The following is a 20,236-nucleotide window of genomic DNA, read 5'->3' as shown; positions in this document are numbered from 1 at the left end:
AATGAAAGGAAAATGAAGGACGTTTTTTACGCGATTAAAATATAGACATTTCCTATCTATGCCATAGACTTCAAGTTAGTGATATTATAGTATCTGAATCTATGGACAAAATTAGCCTTGTGTCTTGTGCCACTTCCATATCTCTGGTCTTGTGTCATGTGTCATCTCACATCTGTCATCCTGTAGCCTGTGTTGGATATTGGATGACAGAAATTTTTCAATAATTCCTTTTTAAAACTAAGTCGCGAAAGATGAGTGCTGAAGATAATTCAGAACGCTCTCAAGATAAAGAATTAGCTGACCTTTTGGACAGTGCATTAGAGGATTTCAGTGGTGTATCGTCTAAAGAAAAAGTAGCAACGACTGAACAAAAAAAGGAATCTAATGTAGATTCTGTACCGGAAGAATGGTCTGCAGATTTTGTTCAACAAGCAACCATGCAGTTCGAAGAAACCTTTTTAAATCTTCTTAGCACTGGCGAATCAAATGCACAGGGTAATACAGATTTGATACAAGAAAAATTAAAAGAAATGGCAAATGCTGCTCAACAAGTTCTTACAAATCCTGGAGAAGTGTCTGACCAATCTGTTGACTTTGCCTCAAGCATTTCACAAGCAATAGCCGATTTAAATCAGGACCAAGGAAATCTAAAAGCTCCTTTCAATGAAGATGATTTGCTTAAAATGTTTGGAGGAAGCAGCAGCAGACAAGAAGGGGATATTCTTCCTTTTATGGAGGGTATGATGCAAGGGCTTCTTTCTAAAGAAGTATTGGGACCAAGCCTTCAAGTTTTCGTGGATCAATTGCCAGAGTACTTAGAAAAGAATAAAGACTCTTTAAGCAAAGAAGACATTGAAAGATATCAGAAACAAAAAGAAAGCATGGAACAAATTTTAGAAGAATTAAATAGTGAAAGTGACACAGATAGTAAGGAAGTAAAAAAGAAAAGATTTTCAAAAGTTTTGGCACTTATGCAAAAGCTTCAAGATTATGGTCAACCACCACCTGAGTTAGTAGGTAATTTGGACATGCCATTTTCTTTTGACAGTGCAGGAAATCCAAAAGGTGTCAATAATGTAGAAGGAGCATCTGCTAATCAAGAATGTTGTATAATGTAATTTTTTAAGTTCTGTTTTAAAGGTTGTTGTTTTATGATATAGTTCTTTTTAGTTTAAATCAGGAAGTTGTTAGGTAGCAAAGAAATAATATATGTTATTTAAAAAAAAACTTTTATCAATTTATGAATCAAAAGAGAAGATTCTCGGAGAGGTCATATTTTAAAAAACCGAAGAACAGTATTAAATAGACAGTATTGCTTAATTCAATGGGGTATACTTTTGCCAATTATTATTTTTATTCTACTTATAGTTGTTGAAAAACACCAATATAGATTACTGTTCAGTTAATCATGAGATTATTCCTTTTAAATTTATCATTCTCATTGAGTCCAAAAATTTGTTTGCAGTTTGATAAGAAGTTGATTTTTAGTAAAAAATTGAGAACCTGGTATCACAATTGAGTTTTACAATAAAATTTAGGTATAATATAGGTACATCTCTGTTATACATCTTTGTCAAATTGTCATAGATAAGGAATCCAGATTTTTATTTTTAGAAAGCAGGACACGTGAGAAAAAACGGGACACGGCTTTTTAATATATTTTCAAGGCTAAATGTACTAAATTTTTAAATTATCTAAGTATTACCGGTATTACCATTGTTTATAATTTATAATACTAGGGGGTATACCTACTAGGGGTATACCTACTCAAGTAATTATGAATCATACCAAAAAATATGTTTTATGTTTTTTAAACTTTTGGCTTCCAAGCTAAATTTGAAATAAATTATTCTAAACATTTTCAAATATATAAATAGGAACTTGAATTAAAAAAAAATATGATTTGGTTTTGGACCATTGAAATAATAAATTTAATTGCTAGTTTAAATTTTTATAGATAGCGGCACCCGCGTGAATTTATCCCACGGCACCTCATCTCTGGATAGTAGATTATACAAAAATAAAAAAAAAACATTTCATGATTTCATTGCATAGTTTTGGTCAAAGTTTTGGTTATGGAGGCTAAAGACATTTATTTTAATTTGTTTAAAAGTTAATTAACATTGTTCCAAAATTTATAAATGGCGCTATGACGAAGACAACGAATGGCGACGCATATCCTTGGGCGACGCACTGACGCACAAGGTTAACCAAAGCACACATTTACCAAATAAGGCCAAATATTTTGTGTGATTTATATGCCGTGGTAATGGTGTGGATCCGGTGGCTGACCTTGAAACGAGTTTTTGCTGCATATAGTCACAGACACTACGCATGCGCACATCTTCTATGTTGCCAGATTGTAAGTTATTTTGGAATTGTTTTCAGTAGAAAACAAATATGTGCTTTTCAGTGTTTTTTCACGATCGAAAAAAAAAAATTTCATGATCGAAAAATCGGTGTCCAGTTGGCTGGGAAATGACGATTGAGGACATTTCCCATATAAAATGACAGCAATCTTCATTTCATAGTCATCGCTGACGCTATTTTTTTTCAATCATAGTCCGCGGTATATTATTTTTTATATCAAGGATTTATATTATTATTTTAATATTTCGCACAACACGTGAACGGTTATTATGTATTTTCATAGTCAATAAAATTAAATAGAAGTAAAACTCTAGATTTCTATAATTAATCTAATTGCTCTAGATTATTATGCTACATTTAAAAAGGGCTTTATTAAAAATTCGGGAAATTAAAAGGGATATGTCCAAGTTTTTTCTTTTTTTTTTTAATTTTTAAATGCTGTAGCTCCATGTCATGTACATAATAGGTTTTTTTTAACATCCCATCAAAACTACGGAGGCCTTAAAAGGCCTTTTAGCCTCCGTAATTAAAATTGTAGAATCAGCTTCAGCAACATTAACAGTTACCTTGTTTAATTCTGCTTATACATATATTGCATTAATTTTACTGCTACCTTAAGGTTTCTCTATTCTTACACCTAATTTATGTGATTTTCTTAGCATAATATGATTTATAAACCATATTTTTCCTAATGGAAGGATGGAATAGGATATGCAAAATTAAGATATTTTAACATTTATTTTCCAGACAAAGCATAATATAGTATTAAGATTAAGACATAACAAATATTATAAGAAAGATCTTAATATAAATCACAAACTAAGTCTTAATTTGCTCTTGTATAAACACAGGTATAAAACTAATAAGATCAAAACTCAACCTTCACCATATTGTCAAGATTTGACATTATAGGAAACGAAATTACAGTAAATTAAGAAAATAATATCAAAGTACACGATATTAAATACTGTAATGTATTCTACGACACAAACAATCTCCCTTCTAAAGAGAAAAAGATAAAACATAAAGCTTATTTTAGTCTTATCAACACACTCTTCGATAAAATATATGTCTAAAATTGCTATTAATCCACTGACTTGATATTTTTAAGAAATTATGATACAAACATTATAATGAAAGTATATTATATTAGTAACATTATAGGTAAAATATGTTACCTCTATCTCCCATTGACGTGTATTGTTCTATAAGACTCGTCATGGTTGTATTTCAAAACATCAATACAGATAATCAAAACTATTGTTGCCTGTCTGTAAATAACTAGAAATTAAATAACTTGAAAGAAATAAAACAATTCTAATAAGTTTAAACCCATTAAGAAAAAAATCGTAAATGATAATTTTTAATTTTAATGTAAATATATAAATAAATGTTATTATTATTCAACCACTTCCATATCTCATCTGTGATTATTACAATTTTATATATTCATAATACTTTCATTTCATAATCCTCATTATCCTTCTTACCTTAATTTTGGATATCAAGATAAATCTGAAATTATATAATTAATTATAGAATTTGTATTATTATTGATTAACGCATGATTAACACTAAAAAAAATTTTTCAACTGCAAATAATTCGAAAATAAACTGCAATTTGGCAACATCGACGATGTGCGCTAGCGTAGTATCGATGATCAAATGCAGCAAATATGGGCTTCAAGGTCAGCCACCGGATCCACACCTTTACCAAAAATATATTTATCTATATTAGGTATTGAATGTTTTTCGATTAATGGGACATTTTTTACTTGATGATGAACGTAGTTATTGTCGTTTATTCATGGTATCGATACATTATGGATATCGATATGAGAGAGCATTCTTTGCGTTTGACGTTTTGTTGTTTTATTTTGATTTGTTGTGACAGTTGTGTCAAATGTGACACAAATTAAAAAATTAATAGCATTTTTTATCGAGTATCAAATAGCGTTTTATAATAACAATTTATAAATGTATCATTGATCAAAGATATGTATTCTATATGCTGAAACATTATAAACGTTGAGATGTTGGATTCATCCCCTGAAGAAGAAGATTTTCCAGGGCGGTTGTTACACCAGGTAATAAAATTATTAATATTTAGCTTTTAGGTAATCTTTAACATTAGCTATTCGTTAACGATCTGTTCTGAAGTTTTCATTAATAATTATATTTTATGTATTATGATATATATATATATATATATTTATATATATTGTATTTACTTTTATTTAGGCCGCCCTATGGGACAATACTGAATTATTAGAAGACTTACTTGAAGGTGGACAGCAAACGTTTATTAATTCGCAAGATAGTTGGGGTAGAACACCTTTACATGCAGCTGTGATAACTGAACATTCTAAATGTTTAGAATTGCTGTTAAATGCTGGAGCTGATCCTAATATACCATGTGGACCAAGGGGAGAGGATAAGGCAAAATATATAAGTCATAATTAGTATTAAATATTTATTAATAAAATTATAGACACCCCTTCATTTATGTGCTGAATATGGCTATTATAAAAATAGTGAAATATTAATACAGCATAATGCTGATATTTGGATAAAAGATATGAACAATCTCAATGCACTTGACATATCTGAGAAATCTGGACATATAAAAGTTGTTGAACTACTGAAGCAAGCGGCAGGTATGTTTTATTTAATTTTTTTTTTATAAAAAATTCAAACACTAGTTTACAACTATACACCAAAACCGAGACCAAAACAGTATATTTTAACACTGGACATGATGGTACGCGTATGTTAGTATCTTCAGAAGATTAAAACTTGAAACTAACTAATTTATTAAAACGAAATCACTTCCTGATTTTTTTGGCATTTATTCATTTACGCCATGTATAGTTTAAGTCTTTTATATTATAATATTTGAAATAATTATTTAAACAATTCTTGTTTAATACTATCACATAAAATGAGTTGTAAGAATTCTTTATTGTTTAGTACATTAATAAATATTTATCTCAATGTTATTGGATGTCCTCGCTCTAATGGACCACCCTGTAGGTACAGGGTGGCGCCTCTCATAGGCCGCGGAAGCTCCAAGGAGAATGGTAGTTTATATCGAAATGAAATTTTGGCAGCATAATATGTAGGTTAACTGAAAACATTTTATAAAAATATATAGAATTATACAGGGTGTCCCCAAAAAAAGTTACACATCAAAGTTGTGTTTTTTTTTCTAATGGAACACCCTATATATTAATTGATTTTCGGATTCTAGGAAAAAAATAAAGGTGAGTTTTATTAAAGGATCATATACCTAAAATCTAAAGATTTTGACATATTTCACATTTTGTGAAAATGAAGAGTAAATTTTGTTTCGATAACAGCTGCCTAAATCTTAGTTGACCTTGTATAGCCTGATATACAGTGACCATTGTATGTTAAACCAAATTGAAATTTGACCTGAAAAGTTATACAGGGTGAGACAAAATTAATCTGGAACATTACTCACTTTTAAAAGCAAGTTACTCCTTTATTTTAAATGGAACACCCAGTATATTTTTCCGGTGTTCAATAAGAAATTTATATATCTTTAAAATATTATTAAGGTTGCCAACCCCTCAGACAAAGATTTTCCTAGATATTTTAATTTTTATGATTTTGCATCAGTAGATATTTATTATTTGAAAAAATCTAGGGTGGCTGTGTGATATACCTTTTGTTAATTTAACAAAAATTAAAGATTGTAGAGTAAAATACTCAACAATAATGAAAAAATACACGTTTAAAACATATTTTACTTATTATAGAATTAAAACTAAGGTGCCCGGTGGCGTAGAGGTACAGGCTCTCGTCTACCAATCTCAAGGTGTGGGTTCAATTCACACACCCGGCGTTTCATCAGCCGACTATTTTTATTAAAATAAGAATAGTTTGGGTACCTAGGTCGACTCATCCTTAAATGAGTACTTGGGATTCACAATCTTGAGGTAATAATAGGCGGTTGAAGCGTAGTGCTAGCCACATTACCTTCCTTGTATACCGAACGGCTCTAGTATAGCAAGCTCTACCTTGCTACTCCCAAGGCGTTAAACGCTATATACGGGAGATATTATTATATTATAGAATATTAAAACTAGATATAAACCTATAATTATGTGACAAAAATTAGCTAGATGAAATAATATGCTCAAAATGCCTCATTTCCTATTAACTGCATAAAATGATGTCTTTTCAAAAGGATCTTTTCATTTTAAAAGGAATTTATGTGGAGTGCTACCTCGAAAGCCTTTTTATGTGGAGTGCTACCTCGAAAAGCAGCTACAATAATTTAAACTAGACTAGACCTTATATCCAGACTAGATAAAATCAAGAGCATTTAAGTATTATATTAATTGCAGAATGCACACTGCATTCACCAACTAATAGAATCATATAATTTCTATGTGATGTAGGATAAGTGAGTTTTTTCTGTTTTAAATAGAGAACAACGGCATACGGTCGAGTCGGCCTACAAACACGTAAACGTTTACGTACGCATGCGCATTTCTATTATTTTTTATTTTTTATACATGTAAAAGATTCTTTACGTCTACGTATACGTGCCAGCAGCGGCCGACTCGACCGTATGCCGTTGTTCTCTAATGACACAAAATGATAACTAGTTGTTAAAGTCGGACTAATTAGACAACTACGATGAAGTAACGTCAGACATATCACAACCACCTAGTTTTTATCAAACAATAAAGATCTACTCAGATCAAATCATGTAAATGAAAATATCTAGGAAAATCTTTGTTGAGGGGTAGGCAACCTTAATAGTACTTTGAAGAGACATGAATTCTCTATTGAATATCGGAATAATATACTGGGTGTTCTATTTAAAATAAAAGAGTAACATGCGTTTAAAGGTGACCAATGTACAATATTAATTTTGTCTCACCCTGTGTTACTTTTTGGACCAAGTTTTAATTTGATTTAAAGAACAATAGTTAATTTAACTACATATTAGGCTATACCTATATAAGTTTTATAATTTGAGTTTTTATAAACACCCAAACTGCCCAAACGAAATTTTTCCAGCGATATGACTGAAATTCTTTTATGAATGACGCGGTCATTGGCCAACATAAACTATATCTATCGCACATTAACTCATTATATTTTCTATACGTAGTATACTTTACCTTGTTGGCGTCACGAGCCGCGGCATTTGGAGTTTAATACGTGTAAGACATAGCGGGAACGAATGACAAAATGAAATTTTGACCGGCAGTAGAGAAAATGGTAAAATAAAATGTTTTCAAGCGAAAATTTTCATTTCAAGTTTATAATTTTCGAGAAAATTGAAAGAAATTGTTAAATATATGAATTTTTTGGCAACTTATGATTTTTTTTTAAATTTCTACTATCATCCCCTAGCTTCTAGCCACCCTATCTTGGTTAATTTTGAGTTGAACAAAAAAAGTATAGACATTTTTATGGAAAATTTGACGCTCTATAAATTTGAACTTTTTCTTTCTAATTCTGGTTACTTTCCCAAAACTTAAAAAAACACTTTATAATTTTTCAACCCTTCCCAGGGGAGAATTTAAAAAAATGTGAATTGGAGTTTATAATTTTCGAGAAAATTGAAAGAATTTCAGCAACTCATGATTTTTTTTAACTTCTACTATCATCCCTTAGCTTCTAGTCACCCTATCTCGGTTAATTTTGATTTGAACAAAAAACGTATAGAGATCATTTTTATGTAAAATTTGACGCCCTACAACTCTTTTTTTTCCTAGTCCTTACCATTTCTCCGAAATTACGAAAAAAAAACAAACTTTATTTACGTATTTCATCATTTCACATGATTAATCACGATCCTGCTTAAAGCGCTTGACGTAAAAAGTTGATTTTTGGAAAACGGATTGACTTTAGGGTGTAGAGGTTCGATAAGAAGGGATATTTCGAAACACGAATTCTAAGGAGGTGAAACCACCCCTCAAATATTAGAATATTTTTTTTAAAAACCGGTGAGTTTTTCGGAAAAACTCTTAAACACGTATATTTTATTTTGTTGTTTTACATATTTTAAGATTTTTTAAAAATTTATACAGGGTGTTTCATAAAATTGAGTAATCACGATTGAGACCATTGAGTAATCACGATTCTGCTTAAACTGCTTGACGTTTAAAGCGGATTTTTGGCAAACGGATTGTCTGTGGTGTGTAGAGGTTCGAAAAGGGGGGGTTTCTCAATTGTTTTTTCTCAAGCTGACATAAATGTGAGAAAATTTTATCCAGTTTGTATGTTAATGGAAATTCTTGCTTTGCTTTATCGTCACCATTACAAATGATTAATCCGACGCGAACGAAGTCGCGGGTACACGCTAGTATACATATGTATAAAATCCTTTAAGTGACTGACATACTGATTAATCACGATCCTGCTCAAACCACTCAACGTAAGAAGCTCAATTTTAGCATACAGGTTGATTCTAGGGTGTAGAGGTTCGATAAGAAGGGATTTTTCGAAATTCCAGTTCCAAGAGGGTGAAACCACCCCTCAAATATGACAATATTTTTTATTTAAAAAACGGTCCAGTTTCCGAAAAAACGCTTAAACACATATATTTTATTTTGTTTTTTTTTTATTTTAAGATTTTTTAAAAATGTATACAGGGTGTTTCGAAAAATCTGGTCATTGATTAATCACGATCCTGCTTAAAGCGCTTGACGTAAAAATAAAAAGCTGATTTTTGGAAAACAGATTGACTTTAGGGTGTAGAGGTTCGATAAGAATGAATTTTTCGAAACTCGATTTCTAAGGGGGTGAAACTATCCTTCAAATATTAAAATATTTTTTATTTAAAAACCTGTGAGTTTTTCGGAAAAACTCTTAAACACGTATATTTTATTTTGTTGTTTTACATATTTTAAGATTTTTTATAAATTTATACAGGGTGTTTCATAAAATATGACCATTGAGTAATCACGATTCTGCTTAAACTGCTTGACGTTTAAAGCTGATTTTTGGCAAACGGATTGACTGTGTGGTGTAGAGGTTCGATAAGGAGGGATTTCTCAAATCTGAAATTCCAAGAGGGTGAAAACGCCCCTCAAATATTACAATATTTGTTATTTAAAAAACGGTTAGTCTTTCGGAAAAACGCTTGGACAAGCATAATTTATTTGGTTTTTTACATATTTTGAAATTTTTTAAAAATCATAGAGGTGTTCCAAAAAGTTGGGTAATTTCTTAACCACGATTCTGCTTAAACTGCTTGACTTGACTTGAGCTTATTTTTGGCAAACGGATTTTTCGAAAGTCAAATTCCAACGAGATGAAACTGCCCCTCAAATATTACCAAGTTATATAATAATATCGTCATATTGTTTTTTCTCATGCTGACATAAATTTGAGAAAATTTTATCCAGTTTGTATGATAATGGAAATTCTGACTTTGCTTTATAATCACCATTAGAAATGATTAATTCGACGCGAACGAAGTCGCTGGTACACGCTAGTTATTTATATTATCTATGCCCGCAGACTGTTTGAACACAAAATATTTTGATCACACTCGATGTGAAATTAATCTGTCAAACTTTGTCATAGTTTTTCTAGAACGCCCTGTGTGTACATATTCCAAAACCCGTGTCTCTCTTACTACTTTGTCTTAAATCAAAAGTACGCGACCTGTTAGATAGGCCGTTTCTAGCCTCGTCGGCGTTTTGATAACCTTTAAACCTTTACGCTATGAAATTATTCGAAATGGTTCGTGATAATAGGGCCTTCGTATTGCGTCGTCTCGCTTTCGCGCTAGTTGCATCTCTTGCGCGAGATATCGGCGACAGGAACGAACAATATATCACCGCATCCCATTATATCACCGCAAAAAACAACAAATAATTACTTAATATTTCGACGAAGATGGGCAGCACGTACAAAACCGTGGCCCGCTGCTGTTTTACTCTTGTTCTCCTAGTTATTCTAACCTCCCTAATTATTTTATTATTGAAGAGGAAGTTTAATTTTAACGGCTGGTTTAGTGACACGGAAAACTAAGGACATCCCTACTAGCGTAAGTGATACTTGTGATTATTTTTTTCAAGAATCGTACAAACGCACGAAACCGCTATTAAGTAATTAAACACCTTTATTATGCGTGTCGCCGTGTCGGTGTTTTCATAGTTTAGTCTCCTCACGAAATGGCTACGTCGTCGTCGGTGATCCCTGTATCGATTTTTCGTTTGTATGGGGTTGCAAAACAGCTGTTCAAGTCTGTTTCTTTGAGGGGCGAATTAGTGTACGGAAATCTTTAAAATAAAATGTATTATACATTTTTTTGCGATAGAGAATATATTTTTGTACTTTTGATATAGTAGTGCGTTTTTAAACAAATTGCAATGGCAAAAAGGCTGAAATATCGCGGGCCAGCCGATTTGGCGTTTGAAGCCTGCGAATATTTTTTCGACGATTTTGCTACTTTTAATATTAACGATGGCAAGTAATTTTCAGTATAATAAATAATGCTTTTACATTTAGCTAATTAAATTGCACTATTTATACTTGCATACCACCAGATTATTATATTAACTCGTAATTTAATTATATACATGGTGTCCCAATATTCCGTGGACATAGAACTACTACTAGTGTATTTTTGAAATAAAAATAAGTTCAGTTTGTCCGCTAGAGGGCATCAAACTTGAAAAAAATAAACAGATTTTTTAAAATATTTATTTATTATAATGATATATGGGGTGCCTATGTTTTTCTAAGTGCTTTAATATTAGACTTTCACAAAAATCAAGAAAAACTACGGGAAGGATGAAAATTAACCTATTCCCCTTTCATAAATTTTAGTATAAATATTTTCCAACTCAACCGACGATCGATAATTTTTTCGTAAAATGGTCTCTTGTAAAAAATGCCATATCGCATAGTTTTTGATAAAAACATTTTTGGAGAATTTATTTTTCCAAAGCAGACCTACAACATAGTTCAAAAAAAGTTTCAATATTTTGTGGATGAAGGTGGTCGAAATTGGTCTGTTTTAACAGAGAAAACCTATTTCCAGACTAGATAGAGCAAAACCGACATGTCATGGGCTCGATTTCTGAGAAACGTTTAATGGCCTAAACCGCCTGTTTTCCACTGCCAACAGAGATACAGAGTCTTTTGATTTTTTTACCATTTGGAAAATTGCCCGTAACTTTTGTATTTCCCGGAATAATAAAATTCTCTAAAAACGTTCTTAAGGCACTTTTTTAAGCTCAATCCAGTGGCGTAGTCAGTTTTTTTCTATGCTTTTTTAGTCAGAAATAATAAAAAATATAATTTTTTAAATGGAAATCATAGTTGGCTATGAACTTAAAAAAATGCTGGCGTTTAACCCTTTCCAATGATATAAAGTTATGTGTGTTTATTTGTAAAAATGAGAGAAATATTACGTTTTTTATCTTTGTATCGAAGCGGGCCTTGATTTTGTGTTGACCTATAGTTGCCTAATTATTTTTTATCACAATTTAATATTGTATATCATTATTTATTTGCATAATTAAAGACTTTTGAAAAGGTAAATCAACATTCTATATTATTATCATTTACAATTAATTATTACCATTTACAATTTAAAAGCCAGGGTTACAACTGCACTATTAAATGGAGAATTTAGAGAGAATTGGATTGGAACAAGGGAACCCATATCTTCGCCTGCTAGGTCCTGTGACGTAACTCCTTTCGACTTTTTTTATGGGGGAAATTAAAAGGCATTATATATAAGGGAAGAACCATTGGGACGAGAGAAGAATTACAGAAGGCTACTAGGCAAGCTTTTGGACTTATTACATCAGTTCGCCTAATAAATTGTTGTAACTCTGTGCGCAAAAGATTTTTTTTAAACTATATTCGTCAGTCAAAAAATACTTTTTTTTAGTTTTATTCTTTGTTTATTGTATCGATTTCAATTGTAATTACTAATACTAATATAGAATGTTAATTTACCTTTTCAAAAGGCTTTAATTATGCAGATAAATAATAATATAGAATATTAAATTGTGATAAAAAATAATTAGGCAAGTAGGTCAACACAAAATCAAGGCCCGCTTCGATATAGAGATCAAAAACCTAATATTTCTCTCATTCTTAGAAATATATGTCCATAACTTTAGATCATTGGAAAGGGTAAAACGCCAGCATTTTTTTAAGTTCATAGCCAACTATGATTTCCATTTAAAAAATTATATTTTTATTATTTCTGACAAAAAGAGCAAGCATAGAAAAAAACTGACTACGCCACTGGATTGTGCCTAAAAAAGTGCCTTAATAACGTTTTACAAAATAAAAAAGTTATGGGCAATTTTCAAAATGGTAAAAAATTCAAAAAGACCCCGTATCTCAGTTGGCAGTGAAAGTATCAACAGGCGGTTTACGCTATTAAACCTTTGTCAGAAATCGAGTCCATGACATCTATGTCGGTTTTGCTCTATCTAGTCAGGAAATAGGTTTTCTCTGTTAAAACAGACCAATTTCGACCACCCTGTACGTATTTTTGAATCAAAATAAGTTAATTGCACATAATATACCTTATATAATACAAAAGTGCTTCGTTTGTCCGTTAGAAAGCATCAATAAAAAATAAACCCGAATATTAATTAATTTAACTTTTTTAAATTTTTTAAGCTTTTTATCAGATTTTGTCAAATATAATTTGTGTTACCTTTGGTGGTACTAACATAAAATTCCACATTTTTGCGAACTAGATTATTAGAGCATAATACATTTTATTCGCCTCCATAGCTTGATGTGACAAAAACATTTTTTGGAAGTTAGCTTCGGAAAAATATTTTTTTCCTCATAAAGTATGCACGGTGGCGTTTTTTACAAGAGACAAAAAATGTAGTAAATACTAGTAAGATCATATTACGAAAAAAAATCGTTCGTCGGTTGAGTAGGAAAATATTTATAATAAAATTTATATAGGGGAGTAATTTTCACCCTTCTTGTACTTATTCTTGATTTTTGTGTAAGTCATATATGTTAAAGCACTTACCATAACATAGACCAGTGGCGTAGCACGGTGGGGGCGGTGGGGGCAGACCGCCCCGGGCGGCGACCCTCCAAGTGCCTGCGGGGCGACAAAAAGTTGTTATTAGGGCGGCGGACGGATTCTGTAGGGGCAGCAAACCTCTCTCCTAGAGGCTCTCCGCCCCGGGCGACCCTAACCCACGCTACGCCACTGACATAGACAATCAAATATCATTCAAATCGAGATAACGGTTGTTATAATATCTGAAAAAATGTGTTTATTTTTTTAAAGTTTGATATCCTCTAAGGGACAAACGAAGCACTTTTGTATAGAGATAAATTGTGTCCAATGAATTTATTTTGATTCCAAAAATACGTAGTAGTTCTATGTCCACGGAATATTGGGACACCCTCTGTTAGTTCGATGTCGTGTTTATTTTCTTCGTCTTGTTTTGATTTAGTTACCAATAAATTATCCGCTCACATAAAATTAATTATATGATTGCAGTGTTTTAACATCCAATGTTATTTTCCAGAAAAGTTGTATTTCTGTCATTATACAGAGCACGCTTGGTCATAAATCTTTTAGATCATATTGTACCATATGATAAAAAAACAGTGTCACAGTGGCCTTTGAAATGACAATCGCTGATAATTTCTGCCAGGTTTACCCTAATAAGTTTATTAATTAAAATTGCCATGAAACTTGTCAAAATTAATTTAGTATTTAAATAGGGAAAGTTAAAAAGTGTCCGAACAACGCAAATCATCCACACGTATTATTATCAGTATTATTCACACGCAAATCTATTCTATCTATTCAGTATAAATATATTTTGAAAATCGGTTTGAGCCTGAAAACTATTTACTTTTGACTATTTACTTTTGAATAAATGACTTATGGAAGTAGGTCCGATAAAAATTATCAGCGATTGTGATTCCAAAGACCACTTGGAGGATTACTTTTTTTGGTAGTTGGAAATGTTTCCCATGTAAAGTAGGTATCATACGATAGAAAAAGCTGCCGTCAGAGTTGACGATCGCAGTTATTTTATGTGTATTATTTCTTTATTATTTATTATCGATAAAACGAGCAACGCTGTTGACATATAGAGTCATCACTCCATCACTATAAAACTTTTGACTGTACACGTACCCGCTGTAAAATCCGAATTTGAAAAACTATAGATATTAATCAGTGGATGTTTGCGGTACAATTTTGCACCATTGTAACCTTGAAGATATTTAACTTTGTTATTTTAATTTCTGTTATTTTCACACAGGAGTGGCTGATTAGTGTCGCATTTCGTTTTTTTTTCGTGATTATACCTATTTTACCTTTTATAATACATATTTTAGTCAATTCTTTTTCTATATCTAAAAGGATTAAACGAATATTTTTTGTATACCGGGTAATTTTTCAAATGTGGCTCACAACTTATTTATTTTTTTTAGATAAAAACGAGATTTGGTACGTTAGTATGTGACATAATGAGAAATGATTGACGTATTCAATTAGTTTCAATCGTTTCCTGTTTCACCGGAAATGACTACAGCTTTTGATTTTTAAATGGCACACTCGCTATTTTTTTACTTTATTTGATAGAAAATGGTATTCTGAATAGAATGCCATATCATAAGTCAACTTTTGACATTTTCGATTTAAAAAAAATGGTATATTGAATTTCAATCAGAGTGCCACGGTCATAAGTGTACAGATAATTGGACTTGAAATACCGTATGATCGAATAAAAACGGCGTCAGCGATGGCTATGAAATGAAGATCGCTTTCATTTTGTATGTAAATTTATATAGGAAATGCCATCGATCGTGATTTCCAAGCCAACTGGACGCCGTTTTTATTCGATCATACCGCATTCTGAATAGAATGACATCATTAATATGTTAACTTTTGACATTTTCCCTTAAAAAATAGCATATTAAATTTCAGTCTAAATTACTACGACCATAAATGTAACAACAATTTGACTTGAAATACCAACTAGATATGTAATACTAAATTATTCGTAAAAAATGTTTTTTCCAAATATGCTAATGAGCCATCCTCGTTCCATTTGGTCAGGATAAAGCTCTACGCGCATTGAAGAGGTATCGGCGCGATCGACCGACACGTGATTTTCATTTTACGTTGAAATAAATGTAAGCCCGCGCACTGCATTAGATCGGTGCGCTTCGAGCTATCGTCGGTATCGGCGGTACACTTTTATACGTTGACTTATTTTAGGCATTATTGGTCTTTTATGAAATTGATATATATTATTATATATATTATATTTATATATATTATTTTATTATTTATATATATTTTTATATATATAATATTTATATATATTTATTAGATATATTATTTTAGATGCCAAAGAAAAAATTAGATTGGACATACATGCTGCCATCGGACATGCTTGTTCTCAGGGAGATGTCAATTCTGTACAGCAACTTTTATTGTCTTTACAAAAAGATGCTGAGCTTATCATTAACATGGCACCTAGTGGTGCCAATACATTACTATTTTCGTAAGTAGAACTAAGAGTTTCGAAAATACATTAATAATAAATAATGCAGATAGGTATAGCATATTTACAAATTCTCCTACTCTTTTTACAGAAATGTCTTATTATAGTAGGTAAATCAATCAGTTGTCAGTTAAGCTAAATAAGTAGTTATAATATGTTATATATTATAAATGTCATGTATGACATTTTAAAATGTAGTCTTGAAGTGCAACTAAATTAATTTTTGTATTATACATACATATTTGTAATTAATTATATTTAAATATATTTTTTTATAACTTTTAGAGCCTGTGAAGCTGGTAATAGCCAGATAGTTAAAACCCTACTAGAGTATGGGGCGGATGGTAGATGCCATTCTGTAACAAAGTATTCTCCTTTGTATATAGCGTGTTATCAGGGTCATCGTGATATTGTCGAGATGCTTTTATTGAAATTTCCCGAGCTCGTACAGGTATATTAACAGACTAATTTTATTAGAGTAATGCTTTATAGTTTTTGAAATAATAAATATTGGTGATTTTGTATGAATATTTTTATTGTATTATAGGATTTTCTTTATGAACTGTTTAAATTTGAAAACTAGCGGATTATTTATACAAATCTGTACAGTTAAAAAATCTTAGAAATAAACTTATTAAAATTAAAACTTATAGTCCAGAAGTATTTCAAGAAAGGTCTTAATTAGAACATTTACTTTTTTACTATACAGGTAATTGAGTAAAATTAAGTCAATGATTTTAGCAACACACAGTTGAAAGATGGCTTCCTATTCATGCCGCCTGCATTAACGGTCATGTGCAGGTTTTAGAACTACTGTTCTATTTTCCGTATCCCTCTCACTTGCTTAGAAAATACAGGTATGCAATATATTATATTCTTCACAATGAATGAATGCACGTCAGTTTAATTATAGTCTATTTCTTAAGCTTGATAGCACAGCAAGAAGATTTGAGGCCATAAAACATTATGAACCATAGGCGCTGCAACTTTTACAAATTCCATCAGCCGACTTTTTTTATTTAATAAAATAACTTGTTTTGCTCTTGAATAACTTGTTCTCTTGAGATACGAGCATTGATATCTCGGAAACCGTAATAGATACGTTGGTATGTATACGTAAGATGGTTAAATTGGAGCAAAGTTGCGCCTTGGGATGTTCACCAAGATGCCATCAAAAAAGTTTTAAAAATTTCAAGGATTGCTGAGTTTTTTTGGAAAAAAACAGATTTTTTTGAAAATCATTTATATTTTTCCTGTCGTTACTTTTTAGAAAATTAAAAAACTAATTGCACATTGCAGCAGTCTCTTAGACGGATACTGCTCCCAGGGTCTGGGTGTTCGGGTTGAGGAAGAGAAGACGAATCGTGTGCACAAGTGGTCGATTTATTAATTTGACTCAGATAACAAAGTTTTACTTAATACTAAAAAATTACGTAGTCTAAGTGTCCCTAATCGTGGTCGACACCCGACTGCCGCCTCGACTCCTTTCGTCCGCTCGCCCCCCTCTTCACCGGGCTGGCGACCGCTACCGCCGTCGGCTTCTTTGTCTGGATCCTTCGTAACTATACACTGCCCGCACTAAACAGAACCGTCACATCACCCCCCCTACTTAAATCTAAATACGGAGTATAAACATTTAAGTAGCTGACAAACATAGAAATTACAGCTCATTACCAATAGAACATAATAATATGGTATAAAATTCACAAATAAAATAATCCCAAAGAAAACTGCTTACATAACAAGAACAAATAAGTGTAAATGCAAACCAAATTGCTCAAAAACTAACACTAATAACTAACAAGTTTTTTTTTTGTTTTCCGAAAGAATTAACATTTTTTTTTAACATAATATTAAGATTGCCCTCCTATGCAGTCTTTTTTTTTCTAGTCATTTTTATATTCTTTATACTGTTTTAAATCTCTAACATTTCTTTTCCCTAGAAGTTCCTCACCCTCTTTAGTAGAAATTATATAAGAATTGGGTCCCGCTATTCGAGTAATAATGTACGGTCCCTCATAAAGTAAGATAAATTTCTTAATTATTTTGTTTTCTGCAGATGATTGGGCATGTTTCTTAACCAAAACTAAATCGCCTGGTTTGAAAATAACCGGATTTATTTTTAAATTTTGTTTCGCGATTCGCCGTTCTGCTTTTGACTTTAGATTTTCATAGGCTAGTATCCAATATTTGTTTAAATCTACCGGTGCATTTTCAACTTTAGGATAGCTTATAAATCTTTCAACTACATTCTGACGTGTGCGTCCAAATTGGAGAAATGCTGGTGTATAACCTGTACTTTCATTAATGATATGATTAATACAAAGTTCAACCCAAGATAATTGGTTAGGCCATTTAGTGTGCTGTTCATGACAATACGCCCTTAATAATCGACCTATTTCCTTATTGTATCTTTCTGTAATATTACCCTGCGGAAAATATACTGAAATCTTTTTAACTTTAATATTTGCATTTGTTAATCTTTCATTCCATTGCAAAGAAGAGAACTGAGTACCATTATCGCTTAGAATACATTTGGGTTTCTGAACGTTAGAATATAATCTTCAAAAAGTCGTTTTAGTGTAGCAGATGCGGTAGCTCTCCGCAAAGGATATAATTTTACATATTTACTGAAAGCATCTACGATAACAAATAGCTGGGTCACACCACCCCTTCCTTGTGGCAACGGCCCCATAAAATCTACGCACACTAATTCCCCTGGTTTCTTCGGAACCACCGCTTGAGTCGGACCAAAATTAGTAGGAGAAGTCTTTGATTTCTGACATAATTCACATGCCGCTACTATCTGTCGAACCATTTTACTCATTTTCGGCCAATAAAAATATTTTTGCATGTACCAAAAGGTTTTAGTTTTCCCGAAATGTCGGATATATTCATGCTGTTGCTTAACTAACTCAAAAACTTGAGACTGTGGAACGCAAAGACGATATCCCTTATATCCCAAATCATGATTCTTAAACAAGAGCCCTTCATGTAAAATAAAACACTTTATAACACGTTTCTCCCTTGAATTTAATATTTTTTCATGATTAGTTTCCTCCAGTAATTTAATATTACGTTTAATCCATGGTTCTGCTAATTGATCTAGCCGTAACTTTTTCAGATTTTTCTTCAATTCCGAATAATAGCCCGGTAATTGCATCAACGAAATACTTTTTAGCGATGTATTTTGAACATTAAAAAACTCAGATTTAATATTATTTTTAACCGGATAGCGCGATAGGACATCCGCAGTAATATTATTTGTACCCCTTATATATTGGATTTCAAAATTAAATTCTTGCAGAAATAAAATCCATCGTGTCAAACGTGCCCCTTTCAATCGACAAGTTAACATATATTCTAAAGATTTGTGATCGCTCCTGATGATCAACCTGTGACCTAACAATACAAATCTCCACTGCTTCAAACAGCAGATCAAAGCCCACAATTCTTTTTCCGTTACAGTATAGTTATGCTGGTGAGGTTTTAACGTTTGACTGTGATAAGCGATAACTTGTTTATCATTATCATTAAGTTGATATAAACAACCCCCGATTGCGTAATTCGAACTGTCGCATTCGATATAAAACTCCTTATTTAAGTCACAGTGATATACCATAGTAACCTTTAAATATAACATTTTGATATCCTGAAACGCTTTTTCATGTACTTCGGTCCACTTCCATGTTTGATTTTTTTTAAGTAAATTTAATAACGGTAATGTTAATTCCGAATAGTTATTACAAAATCTTTTATCATAGTTAACTAAACCTAAAAACGCTCTCAATGCTTTAATATTAATCGGTCTTGGAAATTCATTAATAGATTTTACCCTGATTTTATCTATCATAACCCCTTGAGAAGAAATAATATGTCCGAGATAATGCACCTCATTCCGAAAGAATTGACATTTTCGTAGTTTAATTGTCATGCCCACTAATTTTAATTTCCTTAAAACAATATTTAAATGCTGTAAATGTTGGTCAATGCTATCAGAAAATATAACTAAATCATCTACATATACCAGTAAATAATCCGTCACCCCTAATAGTTTGGTCAGACAGCGTATTAAACTCGCCATAGATGTTGATAATCCAAAAGGTACTCTATTAAAAGTATACGATAATCCTTCAAAAATAAACCCTACATATTTCTGATCTTCTTTTTTAATCGGGATCTGCCAATACGATGACGTTAAATCAATGGTACTTAAAACTTGACCTTATTTAAAATTAAATAAAATCTCGTGTGGATTAGGCGGATTTACAAAATCTTTATTCATCTTAGAATTCAAAAAACGTGCATCCAAACAAACTCGAATAGTTTTATCTTTCTTTTTA

The 20,236-nt window shown here is 31.7% G+C and overlaps 2 protein-coding genes across 3 annotated transcripts in view; both read left to right on the top strand.

The window, feature by feature from the left end:
• Positions 1 to 149: 149 nt before the first annotated feature.
• LOC115887260 (peroxisomal biogenesis factor 19) lies at positions 150 to 1,315 on the top strand. Its single transcript, XM_030906641.1, has one exon. It carries the CDS (start codon positions 252 to 254, stop codon positions 1,116 to 1,118), a length of 867 nt encoding a protein of 288 aa, XP_030762501.1. The 5' UTR covers positions 150 to 251; the 3' UTR covers positions 1,119 to 1,315.
• A 2,939-nt stretch (positions 1,316 to 4,254) lies between these two features.
• The window catches only part of LOC115887262 (leucine-rich repeat serine/threonine-protein kinase 1), an 80,535-nt gene continuing 64,553 nt past the window's right edge, over positions 4,255 to 20,236 (top strand). The window contains exons 1-6 of one of the 2 annotated variants that reach the window (XM_030906643.1): positions 4,255 to 4,457; positions 4,612 to 4,809; positions 4,862 to 5,027; positions 15,734 to 15,893; positions 16,179 to 16,344; positions 16,635 to 16,750. In XM_030906643.1, the coding sequence (XP_030762503.1) occupies positions 4,404 to 4,457; positions 4,612 to 4,809; positions 4,862 to 5,027; positions 15,734 to 15,893; positions 16,179 to 16,344; positions 16,635 to 16,750 (860 nt within the window). In that variant the 5' untranslated portion in view covers positions 4,255 to 4,403. Of the gene's footprint in view, positions 4,458 to 4,611; positions 4,810 to 4,861; positions 5,028 to 10,160; positions 10,412 to 15,733; positions 15,894 to 16,178; positions 16,345 to 16,634; positions 16,751 to 20,236 lie in introns of those variants that run through there. The other variant, XM_030906644.1, reaches the window with a different exon arrangement.

Source organism: Sitophilus oryzae, unplaced genomic scaffold (assembly GCF_002938485.1).
Source record: "Sitophilus oryzae breed Bouriz unplaced genomic scaffold, Soryzae_2.0 scaffold_557_pilon_pilon, whole genome shotgun sequence".
Taxonomy (NCBI): Eukaryota; Metazoa; Arthropoda; class Insecta; order Coleoptera; family Curculionidae; genus Sitophilus; species Sitophilus oryzae.
This window is presented reverse-complemented; position numbering and strand designations above follow the sequence as displayed.